General features: G+C 52.1%; 1 protein-coding gene across 1 annotated transcript; it reads left to right on the top strand.

Moving 5' to 3' along the window:
- Positions 1 to 1,029: 1,029 nt before the first annotated feature.
- Positions 1,030 to 3,388, top strand: LOC125544893 (ABC transporter G family member 16-like). The gene has a single exon (XM_048708682.1). It carries the CDS (start codon positions 1,138 to 1,140, stop codon positions 3,241 to 3,243), a length of 2,106 nt encoding a protein of 701 aa, XP_048564639.1. The 5' UTR covers positions 1,030 to 1,137; the 3' UTR covers positions 3,244 to 3,388.
- The last annotated feature ends 12,903 nt before the right edge of the window (positions 3,389 to 16,291 follow it).

Genomic DNA, 16,291 nt, shown 5'->3' on the forward strand with positions numbered 1-16,291 from the left:
AGGGACTAGAGACTTTTTAGTCTCTGAAAACAAACAGGAATGAACTTTTTAGGGACTAGAGACTTTTTAGTTGGGATTAGAAAAAGTCCTAGGACTTATGGACTAAACAGGGCCTTAGTGACAAATCAAGATAAGTGTGGTTGGAGAAATGGCTTCTTAGTAGGTGGAGGTGTAAAGATTTGACACATCGCGTATGTTTCTTATTAGCGCGCGTGTTTTTCTGGAGTTTTGTTAAACAGTGCCATGATAGTTTTATACAATAATAAAGAAAAGCTGAAAGAGAATTTGATGCTAAACAAGAAGTTGTGGTGTGTCTCCCTGTCGAAGGGAAGTGCGGTTCCGTATAGTTTGAGGGAGAAATCTGCGTGCATACCCTGTTCGTTTTTTGTTCTTTTGTGAGGAAATTTAGACGCTCTGCTCATTCATTCGAACACTCCACATTTGTAATATAAAGAATAGGGGCCAGGAACGTGCGTGCATGCATATTGCGAAAGGAAACACTAGTTGTGATAGTAAAACACAAAACTGAAACTCTCATTGGCCTTGCCCTACTCCTTGTGTGCAATTTTAACTTGTGCGCTTCATCAGGCTCTGCACTGCATGCATGCAGATGCAGTACAATGCGTCCACGTCGTGTCCTTGTCCTTCTCACACCACGTATGTAATGTACCGCTGCACGTACCGTCAAGCCTTCACACGAGGCAGGCAGGTCGCACGGCGGCAGGCACAGCCGAAAGAAAATTTACTCCGGTCGCAACCGGACGGCGGGCGGGCGGGCGGTTGCGAGGTTAGTTATGGAGGAGTGCGAGAGGCTAACACGGAGGGACTAATACTAGCGGGATCCTGGGATTAAGGAGGTGTGGCGTGGCAAGCAACCCGCCCCACGCTCTCCGCGCCACCACCGCGCGCAGCCGCAGCTCCTCCTCAACCACGGCACAGAAACCTACTCTGATGGGGACTCGGACCGCTTCCCTCCTCCCGACTCGGAAACCAGCTCGCCCCTCTTCGCCCTATATAACCTGCATTCCGAACCAGGCACGACGCACAGAGCCGGGTTTTGCTCGCGCACCGCATCACAAACCCCTCTCCTCCCTCGATCCATCCACTTGATCGACTTCTCGCCCTGACCGCAACACCATGTCCAACTCCGGCCACATCGCCGTCGACGTCGCCGGCGGTGCCAACGACGAGGCGGAGAGGGAGCGGGAGCGGGAGCTGGAGCTGCTCGTCTCCGCGGGGCCGCCGGTGCCCTACACGCTCTCCTTCACGGACCTGTCCTACCGCGTCCGGCAGGGCCGCGGCGCCCTCATGGGCTGCCTCCCCTCGCGCGCCAGCAACCGCCTCGCCTCCACGGACGCGCCGCCCGCCAACACCAAGGCGCTGCTGGACGGCATCTCGGGGGAGGCGCGGGAGGGCGAGCTGTTCGCCGTCATGGGCGCCAGCGGCTCCGGCAAGTCCACCCTCGTCGACGCGCTCGCGGGGCGGATCGCGCGCGACAGCCTCCGCGGCCACGTCACGCTCAACGGGGAGCCGCTCCACGGCAGCCGCCTCCGCGCCATCTCCGCCTACGTCATGCAGGACGACCTGCTCTACCCCATGCTCACCGTGCGCGAGACGCTGCTCTTTGCGGCGGAGCTGCGGCTCTCTCGCGCGCTCTCTCCCTCCGCCAAGCGGGAGCGGGTGGACCGGCTCATCGACCAGCTCGGGCTCTCGCGTGCCGCCGACACCATCATCGGCGACGAGGGCCATCGCGGGGTCTCCGGAGGGGAGCGCCGCAGGGTGTCCATCGGCACCGACATCATCCACGACCCCATCCTGCTCTTCCTCGACGAGCCCACCTCGGGCCTCGACTCGGCCAGCGCCTTCATGGTGGTGCAGGTTCTGCGAACCATCGCCCGCAGCGGCAGTGTCGTCGTCATGACCATCCACCAGCCCAGCGCGCGCATCCTCGGCATCCTCGGCCGCCTCCTGCTGCTGTCGCGCGGCCGCACAGTCTACGCCGGCACGCCCGCGGGACTCAAGCCCTTCTTCGCGGAGTTCGGCGCGCCCATCCCGGACAACGAGAACCCGGCCGAGTTCGCGCTGGACACCATCCGGGAGCGCGAGGCACAACCACAGGGCACGGGGCCGCTCGCCGACTTCAACGCGAGGTGGCAGGCGACTCACAAGGCGATGGACGGCACCAACGACAAGCGGGTGAGCCCGATGACGCTGGAGTACGCGATCGCGGAGAGCGTGGCGCGGGGGAAGCTGGTGGCGGGGAGCGGGACGGGGACGGTGTCTGAGCTGCAGATGCCGACGTACGCGAACCCGATGGCGGTGGAGGTGTGGGTGCTGATCAAGCGGGCCTTCACCAACACGCGGCGCATGCCGGAGCTGTTCGGCATGCGGCTCGGCACCATCATGGTGACGGGCCTGATCCTGGCGACCATCTTCCTGCGCCTCGACGACACGCCCAAGGGCGTGCAGGAGCGGCTGGGCTTCTTCGCCATGGGCATGTCGACCATGTTCTACGTGTGCGCGGACGCGCTGCCGGTGTTTGTGCAGGAGCGGCACATCTACCTGCGGGAGACGGCGCACAACGCGTACCGGCGCGCCTCGTACGTGCTGGCCAACGCGGTGGTCTCCTTCCCGCCGCTGGTGGCGCTGTCGCTGGCGTTCGCGGTCACCACGTTCTTCGCGGTGGGGCTCGCCGGAGGCGCCTCGTCGTTCCTCTACTTCGCGCTCATCATCCTCGCCTCGCTCTGGGCGGGGAGCGGCTTCGTGACGTTCCTGTCGGCGGTGGTGCCGCACGTGATGCTGGGGTACACGGTGGTGGTGGCCATCCTGGCCTACTTCCTGCTCTTCTCGGGCTTCTTCATCAACCGGGACAGGATCCCCGACTACTGGATTTGGTTCCACTACATCTCGCTGGTGAAATACCCGTACCAGGCGGTGCTGCAGAACGAGTTCGGCGACGCCAACCGGTGCTTCGCGCGCGGGACGCAGATGTTCGACGGCACGCCCATCGGCGGCATGCCGGAGGCCATGAAGATGAAGGTACTCGGCGCCATCGGGAACGCGCTCGGCACGCGCATGACCTCCCAGACCTGCGTGCTCACCGGCGCCGACGTGCTGGCGCAGCAGGCCGTCACCGATCTCGGCAAGTGGATGTGCCTCCTCGTCACCGCCGGCTTCGGCTTCTTCTTCCGCGCGCTCTTCTACGTCGTGCTGCTCGTCGGCAGCAAGAACAAGAGGAAGTGATCATAGCTCGATCCATCGATCGACACACATTACGTTCTTGTATCTTATTTTCATTTTATTTATTTTCAGTAGTCTAAAAGGCGGCCGATGAATCAGTGTATTTGTAAAATGTTCAGTACTACTGGCTTGTTTATTTTTTTTCCAACCGGGCTCTCACCCCTTCTCATTAATTTCTCAATCAACGGAAATATATGAGTCTGAATCCAAGTTTTGTCAACTAACCACTCTCCAACAAAAGGAAACTAGACCGAACCGAGAAATGCAAAAGGAGACTGAAAGGGGAAGAGCGAGCTGGTGCACCACCAGGAAACCTACTGCATGATGATCCTAGAGCGGACCACCTGCTGTGGGGCGAAAACCTGATGGCACTCACAAGCAACTGCCCAACGACTAAGAGTTCTACGATAAGACTACTGGATAACAGGATTTGCCGCAGCAAAATATTATCAAAAGACACCATAAATCAGCGGGCATCAGACCCCAGTGGTAGGCCAACTCAGAGAAACACCAACGGAGTTCAACTAGCCAATCTGGATTCCATCCTTGTCGCCGAGAAGGAGTCTGCCACGGGGAAAGGATCTATCCGCCAAAGCAGCAGCCGCGTGAGCCAATCTCTTCACACCAGTCTGGAGCTTCACCTTGTCATCTTCTTTGAGTAAACCTGCCCAATATAGCATAAAAGAACATGCAGTGAAAACAGCCTCCAGTGGAGTGCGAGCAATATGTTTATCAAAAGTGATTTTATTTCGAAGGTTCCATATCCCCCAACAAACAGCAGCAATAATCATCATATAAAAGTGTTTCCCTCCTGGAAAAAACCTATACAGCCACGCCCAACTTTGCCAAAGCGAACGGGGGCAGCAAGATGCTCCGCCCGTCGTTCCCAGCACGCCCCAAACCGTGCGGGCAAGTGGGAAATTAAAGAATAGATGGTTCGCTGTTTCAATATTTGTACAAAAGGAACAAGTAGGATCCCCAGGCCACTTCCTAGCCCGCATATTGTCTCTTGTAAGCACAGCATTTTGGAAAAGCTGCCACAAAAAAATCTTAATTTTTAGGGGGATAGGGGCCTTCCACACCCATTTATAATTGGGGCCAGATAGGTTCCTTTCAGCCACTCATAAACTGATTTAGTAGTAAATTTTCCATTACTATTAAGTTTCCAAGAGATAGTGTCTGACGAGCTGTTCAGGGACAGTTGCCTGGCTTTCTCAACCATCCAAGCCCATTGGTCATTCAGCTCTCCAAACAGTCTGCGTCTAAAGCTCAGATTACAATCGTTTGCAACCCAGGAGGCAACAATGCTCTCTTGATCATGGCAAATATTAAAAAGATCTGGGAAGCGCTCACATAGAGCTGTATCATCCACCCAAGGATCGTGCCAGACTCTTGTCAAGTTACCACTATTGATATTAACTTTTCTACCAGCCATGTAAGTGTCTTTAACTTTCATGATAGCTTTCCAGCTCGGAGAATCCGAGGAACGGGTCCGTATATCAGCTACTGTTTTGTTTCTAAAATATCTGGCCCTCACAATACGCTGCCACAAGCCATCACTTGTTTCGAGTTTCCACCACCATTTAGCAAGCAGACTAATGTTCTGCTTATGAAGATCCTTGATCCCCAAACCCTCAATTTTCTTAGAGCGACATACTCTATCCCACTTCACCATATGGTATCCATGTTTCTTATTCTTTTTTCTCCAGAAAAATAGTCTGCGATGTTTATTCATTTTTTCAATAAAGGTTTTATTGAAAAGAAACATCGACATAAGATAAGATGGAATCCCATCCAGGCTGGATCCCAACAAAGTAAGTCTGGCTCCTGATGATGCTGCATACGCAATCCAGGCATCCAATTTTTTAATCATCTTCCCTTTTAGAAAATCCAAATCTATGTTCTTAAGAGTAGAATATGTAACAGGGACACCCAAATCATGGGCAGGGTGCCCACTTGACAATTAAACATGTCCGCATAAACTGAGTCAGTCTCGTTATCACCTCCAATAGTAAAAATCTCACTTTTGTCAAAATTGATTTTCAAACCTGACATGAGCTCAAATAGATACAGCAAAAGTTTGACATTGATAGCTTTATCGATATCATGTTCAAAACAAACCACTGTATCATCCGCATATTGGAGGATACCAACACCTCCCTCAATAAGGTCAGCAGCTAAACCCTTAATGAGGCCGTTTTTTTGTGCTGAGAGCACCATTTTGGTCAGGCATTCAGCCGCCATGTTGAATAGAAAGGGGGAATGAGGGTCACCCTGCCGTACCCCCTTAGCACTTTGTATATATGGGCCGATCTCATCGTTAATCTTGACACTCACCGTGTCGTTCTTAAGGATTTGGGCAACCCACCCGCACCACTTAGAATTAAACCCACGTTTCTTATGACAGTCAAGCAAAAAATCCCAATTTACTTTGTCGTAGGCCTTTTCAAAGTCAAGTTTAAGGACCACACCCACTTGCTTTTTGATATGAGTATAATGCAATATTTCTTGTAAGGAGAGGATACCATCAACAATGTGTCTCCCTTTAATAAACGCATTTTGCTAGACACTAAACAGCTTATAGGCATATTTGCTCACTCTAATATCCATAGCTTTAGTGATAAGTTTATAGGGGCAACGAAGTAAGCAAATAGGCCTATATTGCTGGATTCTTGTAGCATCTGCCGATTTGGGTAAAAGAGTTATAATGCCATAGTTTAGGCGTTGTACATCTAACTTGCCTTCATAGAACCACTCGAAAAGACAGAAAAGGTCGTGGGCAACCACCTCCCAGCAATGTTGATAGAATTCAATAGGGATATCGTCTGGACCAGGGGCACGATTGGACCTCATATCAAAAAGGGCTTTTTTAATCTCCTCAAGAGGAAAAGGTCGGGTTAAGTCTTCATTATCAGCATACGTCATCCTCTCTTCCTGTGACCATAAGTCTGCATCAATTTGGCAAAGGTTACCCGGAGCCGGCCCAAAAAGTGTTTTGTAATATTCTGTGGCATGGGATAACAGGTTTTTGGTCCCTTCTATAGTCACAGATCCGCATTCAAGGGATTTCATGGATTTTTTCCTGCGACGTCCATTAGCTACTTTATGAAAGAAGTCAGTGTTATTGTCTCCTTTCAACAACCATCTCTCGTTAGAAAGTTGATGCCAATGAAGCTCTTCTTCTACATACATCTCATTGAGCTCTACTAGGATATCGAGCTTCCTAGTATAAGCCTCCCCGCACAGCCCAGTGGACTCCTCAATCGCCTCCAATTCTTGCAATTCAAGTTTAATAAGTCTCTTCTTAATCTTATTGTGCCCAAACACATTGGACCCCCAACCTTTGAAGAATTTCTTACACCTCTTCAGTTTAATGTTTAGGACATCAATGGGATTGATAGTATACACTGGCCTAGCCCAAATATTAGCCACTAATGGAAGGAACTCTGGATTATTAATCCAAGCATTATCAAATTTAAAGCACCTATTCCCTAGTGCTCTAGATGAGGCGACCCCACCATCCAATAGTAGAGGATTGTGGTCAGCTAATTCCTTAACTTGCTTGCTCACCGAAGCGAGAGGAAATAAATCTTCCCACTCTGGAGACATTAGTACTCTATCCAATTTTTCAAGGGTGGGGTTTTCCTGCTTATTGGACCACGTATAGCATCCCCCAGCCATGTGAATTTCTCTTAACCCCAGCAGGTGGATAACAGAGTTAAAGACATCTGAAAAATGAGATAGGGGTGTTTTTTTGTTTTCCTCACCACTGTGGCGAATAATATTGAAGTCCCCCCCACCAAATATGGCCTATTGATATTGTGACACAAGGAGGATAGTTCTGCAATGAATTCAGGTTTATGCTCATCGTGAGCAGCACCATATACCACTAAGAGAGACCAACTACATTTCTTGTTTTTATCAAACAAGTCCATTTGCAGGATGTACTGTCCTTGTTTAGAACCAAGAACATCAAATTTATCTTTACTGAGGCCACACAAAATACCTCCCGACTTCCCCCTCGAGGGAACCCATTCCCAATGAAATTTTTGATATGGGTCTATTTTCCTAAAAAAAGAAAGTTTATAGGATTCCTTCATGGTCTCTTGTAATCCAATAAAATCTGCCTCATTGGCACATATCATATCTGAGAGGCAAGTAGACATGCCCTTCTTACTTGCCCCCCTGCAATTCCAAAAGATGCCTTTCATTTATATCGCTCAGGCTTATTCTTCACTCTGGGGGGTCTGCCAGGATCCACGGCAGCCTTACCCTCTTCTTTTTTCTTTTGACTTCTCGTCATAGGCCTAGCAGATCCAATGGGGGATACAATAACACCCGATCGTCTGCGTTTCTCTCTCCTTTTCCTTTGTTTTGATTGAACAAGAATAAATGGTTCCTCTACACTACTATTATCATCATCCCAGGTTAAGGATAAAGGGATATCATTACCCAAACCATCATTAATAGTGATACTAGTTTTTTGTGTATCATTGTTTTTATCATTTAAAAGACATCTAGAATGCTCTAGTTGACGAAGAACATCTATAGTAGAGAAATCGTCATCAGAGATTTTAACCCCCATAAGAGTAGCGCGTAAAATAATGGCATTGTCAGATAGAGCAGAGAATTGGTTTTTAGAGTTGGGTATTTCCATACCTTCAACGTCTCGCTTCTTCCTGTTGATGGCCACTTCCTCCACTCTCCCCAATTTCTGCATTTGCCTGCGTGGAGCTTTTTCCTCATGAAACATAGAATCATGGATAGGGGACCCCGATGGAGATTCGACAGTATAAGTGCTGCATTTCTCTCCCTCTTCTGTGGAACCCTCTTCAAGGGGCACAATATGAGGTAGGGAGGGCCAAACCACATAGTCTGACAAGGAAGGAAACATGCTCCCGTGAGTATTTTCATCATGACAGAGGTATAATGGTGAGGGAGGAATAGGAGTAATAATCCCCCACGCACCTTTCTGATTATTGCTCTCAGAAGTGGGAGACCCACCTGTTCTCTCCACCTCCAGCACCTCAAAATTTTCCCCATAGGATGTATTGCCAGTCTGAGAACCATAGTTATTTTTTTCCTCATCTTCATGCTCTCTAGTCATGGTTTCAATCAGCAATTCAGTGTGGTTTCCCTCCTCACTGTCCTCCTCTTCTTCACTTTCTGCAACAGCAGCAAGTCGCTGCGTCCCTTTTTCATAATTTTGGGATGAGTAATTGCCAACCACAGATGCACTAGTTTCTCCTTGCCCAACAGAAGAGGAAGGAAATAAGTCTGTCCTTGCTTTCTTGGGGAAAGAAGGGGATGCACTACTGTCTACAGCAATAGAAGATTGGCTCTTATCTGCTCCCACTGTCATAATTTTTTCAACTTCGTAAAAGAAGTCATAATATTGCTCACCCAACATTCCTTCAGCCGAGGGAGGTATTTTCCTCACCTCCATGCACCCCAGCAAGGCTCTAGCATATTCAGTTTTGTGGATCGTGGCCTCATCCACTTCCAATGTTATCCCCACCAGCCCTCCAACATATGCAATATGTCCAGCACATCTTTTTTCAATAGGAATGTTACGAATCTTCACCCATGCTTTTTCCATGACCCCTTTGGCCCCTATCGAAGCAGACCAAGGAGTAATGCAAACCACAATAGCTCCCTCCTTCAGAGGCATACGCTTCCCATAGCAGCAAGCTCTCTCCACTTCGCTAGCATTTGAAAAGCGCATGACAAACTGAGTAGGGCTAATAGAACGAGCCGTGCAATGCCATTTTTTCTTTCCAGGTTTTCGGGCAAAAATGGCATTAAATTCTTGTTCTATCTCTTTTACTGAGACACATCCTTCCACAACAGTAATCATCACATTGTTTGTTTTTTTAGAATTTTGCCTAGAGGCACACAGATCAGGGATATAGAAAAAGTCCTGTCCCGGAGATTGAAATCCACACATCGATGGAACACATTCCTAGGGCCTCAAAGTCTGACACAATTGAGCCATATGACCTAATTTATTGCATTTTTCACACCGAATGGTAGGACAACGAGGAGCGAAGTGACCTGGGAGGTTGCAGTTGATGCAGAGTTTGCTGGTGGTCGGCGTTGGTGCAGATGGTGGGGGTGGCGGCGCCGTCTTGGTGGTCACCACCGTCTCCTTGGCCGCCCCGCTCATCGCGCGCGCAGCCGCCTCCCATCTGTCTCCGACTTCACCTCCTCCAGATCTCGGGGCCCCAGACGCCGCCGGTGGTGGATCTGGTCGCTGCCAAACCATGTTACGGGTTTGATTTGGCAGCGGTGCCTTGAGCCCGCCATTGAAGCCTCCTCGCGCCGTGTTGTCGCGCCATCCTCCGGATCTTCCTCCGCCTCGATCTCCCATCTCCGCGCTTGACGAGCCTCCTGCCCGCTCCGCCGCAACAACTTGAGCAAAGGAGCGCCCGTCGCCGTCGACCTTGCCGCGCCACCAGCCAAAGGAATCGCTCGGGGAGTGGATCTGAGGACAAACCCAAGCTCTCCCCCGCAGGTGCTCGAAGAGCGGGGCGAGATGTGCGTCTCGTGTGCTCTCTGTGGTGGGGTGGGGAGGAGATGTGGTTCCCCCCGCCTCGCACGCCCTAGAAAATTCCACGTCCAGGGCGCAGTTGGGGCCCTCCTGGCAGTCGGTGCTCACACGCCGCCCATCCGCCATTGGCGGGCGGTGGGTGGGGCTCAAGTCTGCCTTGTCACGGTTCGGCTCGCCCGCCCGGTGAACCGCACTTCTCCCGTGAACCGCGCCATGAACCGGACCGCACGCCGCTGTTGCTGACGACGACCACGTCGCTGGTAACCGCTCCCAAATCTTCGCGAAATGACATGGCAGCGAGATGACGTCACCAATGTTGATGTGCTCCCCCGCATGTAGGAACCGTGCGTCGACCGTAACCCCGCGCCCATCGATCAGGACGATCCTGAGGGTCTCTCGCCGTAGCACCAGTACGCCGTCGTGGAACGAGAGAGAACGCGACTGCAGATCGGCGGCGAAGGAGACGTGCCATCGCACGTCAGGCGTGTCGCATGGTGTCGCATTCATAGCTGATGATGAAAGTAGCAGCACAATTCAGTATCTGCAGTATTGTTCAGTCATTCGAGTACCTGTGTCCCAAGATCTTACATTTGTGACTATAAAATTGCATGTCTGCAAATCAAAGACACTTGACCTCAACTCCTTGTAATAAATCATAATCTAATGAGCCTCGCTTCCGGTTTGAGCAGCACCTAATTTTGTACGTACCCAGCTGCTACATTGTCTTAACCACACTCCTGAAATTTCCAGACAACCTCCTCTGCTCTGTTCTGCATGAGGCAAGAACCTTGGAAGCGTCTGACCAAATTAGGCAACCGAACTTCCTGAATCGTACTGCCACAGATCATAAACAAATCTTCCTGAACCATCTAGATTCGCAAGCCTCAGCAAATCCAAAAATTCACTGCACTTTTATTTTTGACAGTGAAAGAGTTTTCCGTCAGGCAACGAGACTGTAAGAAAACTCTGCAACCGTAGCTGCTATCTTGTATCTTGTACTCCGTCTGTAAAAAAAAGGTCTTAATGTGGTCAAATACCTGTCCTGACAGCAACACCAGGAGACCAGCGTCTCACTTGGCATCTTATTATTTACCCGTGAAAGTCAAACACGAGGCAGGCAACCCACACACATCTATGTAGCATATGATTCAGACGGAATTGGCTGCCGGTTTGGTCTGAAATCACAGGGAAAATGTGAGGACATGTGACAAGATGCCAAGGCCAGATGGAGAGATGGTGACCAGAGATACATCTATCTGCCTACCTACCCATCTACCTTTCTCTCCATGAGAGATATCTCTCCTCCTCACGCTTCTCCATTGGGACGATTCGCCATTGGCCGCGCCATGCTTGCTGGAGCGTTTGGGCTACCTCTGATATGCTCCCCTGAACCAAACGTTACAGCGTTTGTTTAATTTTCTTGGTACTACTACTAAAGAAGAATCTTGCTAGGTAAAGAGTGAGAAAATTAACCTGGGTTGATGATAACATGTCAGCAGTGTGTGTGTCCTCACTCTGATGTCCTCTTGTGCATGTCGATCGCTACTGCTCAGGCATTGGGAAGAATTTTGAGCAGTGTGATCCGGGGCCCATAATGGGCCGAGCTGGCGGATTGATTAGGGAGTTATGGTCGCATTGAAGAAGAGCGGGAAAAGCAAACAGCATGTCCGGATGGCATCTTCAATCTCAAGATGGGAGGAGGAGAAGAACCGAGTGCGGATTTTTGGAGGCCGGGCTCTAATGAGCTCGGTATTTTGAAAATATCAAAAAGCGTATTTGGTAGAACCCTGGGTCCTCAGGTTGTAGGGGAAGACAGCGGGTTGACGGGGGCGAGGACGCGGCGGCCGGCGCACGGGCGCCGTCGCGATCGAGACGGAGGGAGGCGGCGCGCGCGAGAGAGAGGTGGCTAGGGTTTAGGGTCCAGCTCCTCTGGGAGCCGGGTAATAGAATTATTCTTATTGCTTGATCTCAAAATAGTCTTACATCTAGTATATATAACCACGATGCTAAAAAATAAAATAACTTATGGGCCAAGCCCCTAACTAAACCTGCCCGGTGGGCCTCCTACGGGCATAAGTCTGCCCGGTCATAACATCTCTCCCCGCCTGCGCAAACAGCTCGTCCTCGAGCTGAAAGTCTGGGTAGTGTTGGCGGAACTCGTCATGCTGCTCCTAAGTGGCTTCCTCCTCCGGAAGTCCAGCCCACTGAATCAGCACGTACCACACACCGCGACGGAGCTGGGCCTGTAACACCTTCTCCAGGCCTGGAAGGATGCGCCCGTCGAAGGCCGGAGGGAGCGCGGGAGGGGCCACAGGTGGCTCCCCATGGAAAGGCTTCAGCAGCCCCACATGGAAGACGTCCTGGATGCGGGCACCGGCAGGAAGCTGAAGGCGGTAAGCCACCTTCCCGATGCGCTCCAAGACAACAAAGGGCCCGGCGTAACGAAGGCCCAGCTTGCGCTTCACGCGCGGGTCCAGTAGCTACGTAGAGCGGTGAAGGAGACGCAGCCACACCCAATCACCCATCGCAAACTCCGCCTCGCGATGGTGGTCGTCGTAGTAGTGCTTGGCCAGCTGCTGGGCCTGAAGGAGACATTGCCGGACTTCGGCCAACATCTCATCACGGCGCCGCATAAGCTCACGGCCACCTCCGTCCGAGCCGTCGCCGAATCAACCGGTATGATGGCCGGGGGCGGCCTGCCGTAGACCACCTCAAATGGAGTGGCGCGCAGGGCGGAGTGGTAGGAGGTGTTGTAGCAGTATTCCGCCCATGAAAGCCAGTCCACCCAAGCGCGAGGACAATCACCTGTGACACAACGCAAATACATGGCAATCACCTTGTTGACGGCCTCGGATTGGCCATCCGTCTGAGTATGGAAGGCCGTGCTCAGGCGGAGTTTCACGCCCGCCAACCTGAAGAGATCGCGCCAGACATGTCCGGTGAACACCGGGTCCCGATCGCTGACGATCGAAGAGGGAAACCCGTGGAGGTGAACGATACTATCAAAGAAGGCGCGAGCCCCGGAGGCAGCAGTGTAGGGATGACCGAGCGCAATGAAGTGATTGTCGGTGTCAAAACCGGCGGATCTCGGGTAGGGGGTCCCGAACTGTGCGTCTAAGGCGGATGGTAACAGGAGGTAGGGGACACAATGTTTTACCCAGGTTCGGGCCCTCTTGATGGAGGTAAAACCCTACGTCCTGCTTGATTAATATTGATGATATGGGTAGTACAAGAGTAGATCTACCACGAGATCAGAGAGGCTAAACCCTAGAAGCTAGCTTATGGTATGATTGTATGTTGTCCTATGGACTAAAACCCTCCGGTTTATATAGACACCGGAGAGGTTAGGGTTACACAAGGTCGGTTACAAAGGAGGAGATACACATATCCGTATTGCCTAACTTGCCTTCCACGCCAAGTAGAGTCCCATCCGGACACGAGACGAAGTCTTCAATCCTGTATCTTCATAGTCTAACAGTCCGGCCAATGGAGATAGTCCGGCTGTCCGAAGACCCCCTAATCCAGGACTCCCACAGTAGCCCCTGAACCAGGCTTTCAATAACGATGAGTCCAGCGCGCAGTATTGTCTTCGGCATTGCAAGGCGGGTTCCTCCTCCGAATATACCACGGAAGAATTTGAATATAAGGATAGTGTCCAACCCTGCAAAATAAGTTCCACATAACACCGTAGAGAGAAAAATATTTCCACAAATCCAATTTGCTGACTTGTTTTGGCAACACGACATTATGCCACGGCCCAGTGATTATTCAAACCGATTCCTTTAACTAGCCCCGTACATAATGCGAGGCAGTTTTTTGACATGTCTTGTCAAAGCAGAGATCGTGTCCCCTTATCACGGGATTCTCATCAATACGGGTGTGGGTAAACCAACCGTGCCATCGATTACGGCGCTTGGGGGAGAAGCGAGTTTTACCAGGCTAGTGGGGACGCGTAGTTTCGTCCGCCCATATAAAGGGATAAGGATTTACCATTTCATCCACGCCTTCTTCCTCCTTTGCTCATCCACCTTCGCACACTCGAGCTCCAGCGCCCAAGTTCGCATTTCCCACCTCGACCTTCTCCAACCATGTCCGGAGCGGGAGGCAGGTGGATGGTCTCCTCCGTCATGGAGGGACACGTCAAGAAGCTGAGGAGAGCCGGATACTTGCCCGACGACATCGCGCACCGGCTCCCAGAGGAGGGGCAGCTCATCCCCACCCCAGGCCCCATGAGAGGGTAGTGTTCCTCACCCATTTCCTCCGCGGACTGGGATTTCCTCTCCACCCATTTGCCCGGGGGCTCATGTTCTACTACGGCCTGGATTTCCACGATCAAGCCCCGAACTTCATCCTCAACATCTCGGCGTTTATCGTCGTGTGCGAGGCTTTCCTCCGCATCAAGCCCCACTTCGGCTTATGGCTGAAGACTTTCAATGTCAAGCCGAAGGTAGTGAGCGGCCGCCAGGCGGAGTGCGGAGGCGCCATGGTGGGCAAGATGCCCAACGTCACATGGCTCGAGGGCTCCTTCGTGGAGACCATAAAGGGGTGGCAATCGGGGTGGTTCTACATCACCGAGCCTCGTGACCCTACACGGGCAGCGGCCCCCGAGTTCCGATCTAGCTTCCCCACATGGCTTACCTCCTGGCCAGAGAAGGGCCTGTCCTGGGGTAGTTCGGGAGAGCTGAACAGACTCCAAACATGTATTCAAAACATGGTGAACAAGAAGCTCAAACTTGTCAACATAGTGCAGGTCATGCTCCACCGCCGGATCCTCCCGTGCCAGCAACGGGCCTTCAACTTGTGGGAGTTCGACCCGGCGCAGCACCGAACTCTGAACATGCTCTTTGACACAACTCACGAAGATGTCTGGAGGGTGCTATTCAAGAGCGCCGAGGTCCCCCCTCCCATTACTGAGGATCGCGGATTCAGCGCGAAGCGCCAAGCCAGTGTGGTAAGCTGCTTTACCTCTTACAGGATACTTATTTTTCATAGATTGACTCCATGCGGGATCTAAACTCCCGTACCTTTGACAGGACTGGCAGGAGACGGCCGGACAGATCGACTGTCCGACTCCTTTGCTCGAAGGCCCAGCAGACGCTCTTTTGACGAAGATGCTGACTCCGGCACCTTATACAGTGCCGGAGAAGACCAAGAAGGCCAAGGGAACCCGAAAGAGTTCCCGACGCCAGGCGTCATCGGACTCACCGTCCGAGGACTCTACGGCGCAATCCTCCCCCAAAGACGAGGAGGCATAAGAAGATGCTCCCCCTCCAAATGGGGGAGACAAGAAAAGGAAGGCCGCCCCAACTGGGGAGGCCGAAGGGTCCAAGAAGGGGAGGACTCTCCTTCCTGACAGCTCTATCACCGCCGCCGACAGCGAAGACGAGTGGCTGCCCAGGGCCAAGCCCCTGGGGAAGTCGTAAGTATTCGGATACCAGAGTAACTCATAGTATTCCTTTGTCGCACTACTTCACCTAACGCCCAAATATGATCATGTGGGCTGCCTCGAGACCGTATTGATGTATCATCGGACGGCTCCCTGGGCTCGTCGGATATGGATAGCGATCCAGTCCCGACCGCCACCTCCCCTCATCCTGCGGACGACGCCGAGGTGCTGTCTCACGAGGCACCGGGTCGAGGGGAGACAGTCCCGGAGGCGCCTCAAGGCGGCCTCCCGGACTCCGGGAGCCGAGGGGACAAGGCCCCTGAGAGCTCCGAGTTCGGCCCACAGCCGAACACCGCGCCGGAACCTCCAGTGGTTCCGAACTCGGGCAGGCGGCCTCCTTCTAAGAGGGGCGAGACGCCTATACCGGTGACCTCTGTCCATCCAGAGGCGCCGGACAATCTGCTGGAAGCGCTTCGCAGCGCTTCCATCGACGAGGAGAACCGTACTATCATGAGTGCGGTGATCCAGAAGGTTCAGTCCGCCAAGAGCGGATTAACTGAAGCCTGTGCCAGCCTTCTAACAGGCTTTAAGGTAAGTGTTTAAAATATAGGAAAATATTACCGCATAGACAGTTGCCCCTGATGCTCCATTCGGTGTTCACAAAGAAAAGCCGAACAGAGGATCAAACAATATCGCAAGAGTCTAATATGAGTATGTCAATATGCATATGCAGGCTTCGCTGCTGGCGTCCACCACACTGACTGCGGAGGTCGCCGTACTGAAGCAGGACCTTAAAGGGTCCCAGGACGAGCTCGGCCTTGCCAAGAGGCAGCTCGAGGAGAACAAAGGTAAGTAGTACCTAGTCTGTGGATATGTATAAAAAGAGTGCGATTGCAAAATGACAGGATCATCATGAATTTGCTAGGGGCCACGACCAAAGTGGCGACCCTAAAGCAAGCGCTGTCCAAGGCCGAATATAAAGCGGCCAAGGAGCGCACCGAGCGAGAAAAGCAAGAGGCTCGGGTGGGCGAGGTGCAGCAAGAGCTCCAGGCTCTCATGACGAAGCACAAGGCGTTGGAGCTTGACTCGAAGACGCGAGAGTCTGAGCTTGCCGC

The sequence above is a fragment of the Triticum urartu genome, chromosome 1 (genome assembly GCF_003073215.2).
Source record: "Triticum urartu cultivar G1812 chromosome 1, Tu2.1, whole genome shotgun sequence".
In the NCBI taxonomy this organism is placed as follows: domain Eukaryota; kingdom Viridiplantae; phylum Streptophyta; class Magnoliopsida; order Poales; family Poaceae; genus Triticum; species Triticum urartu.

What these genes read in the sequence shown, in the direction of transcription:
- LOC125544893 (XM_048708682.1), top strand. Translation starts at nt 1,138, where the DNA reads ATGTCCAACTCCGGCCACATCGCCGTCGACGTCGCCGGCGGTGCCAAC.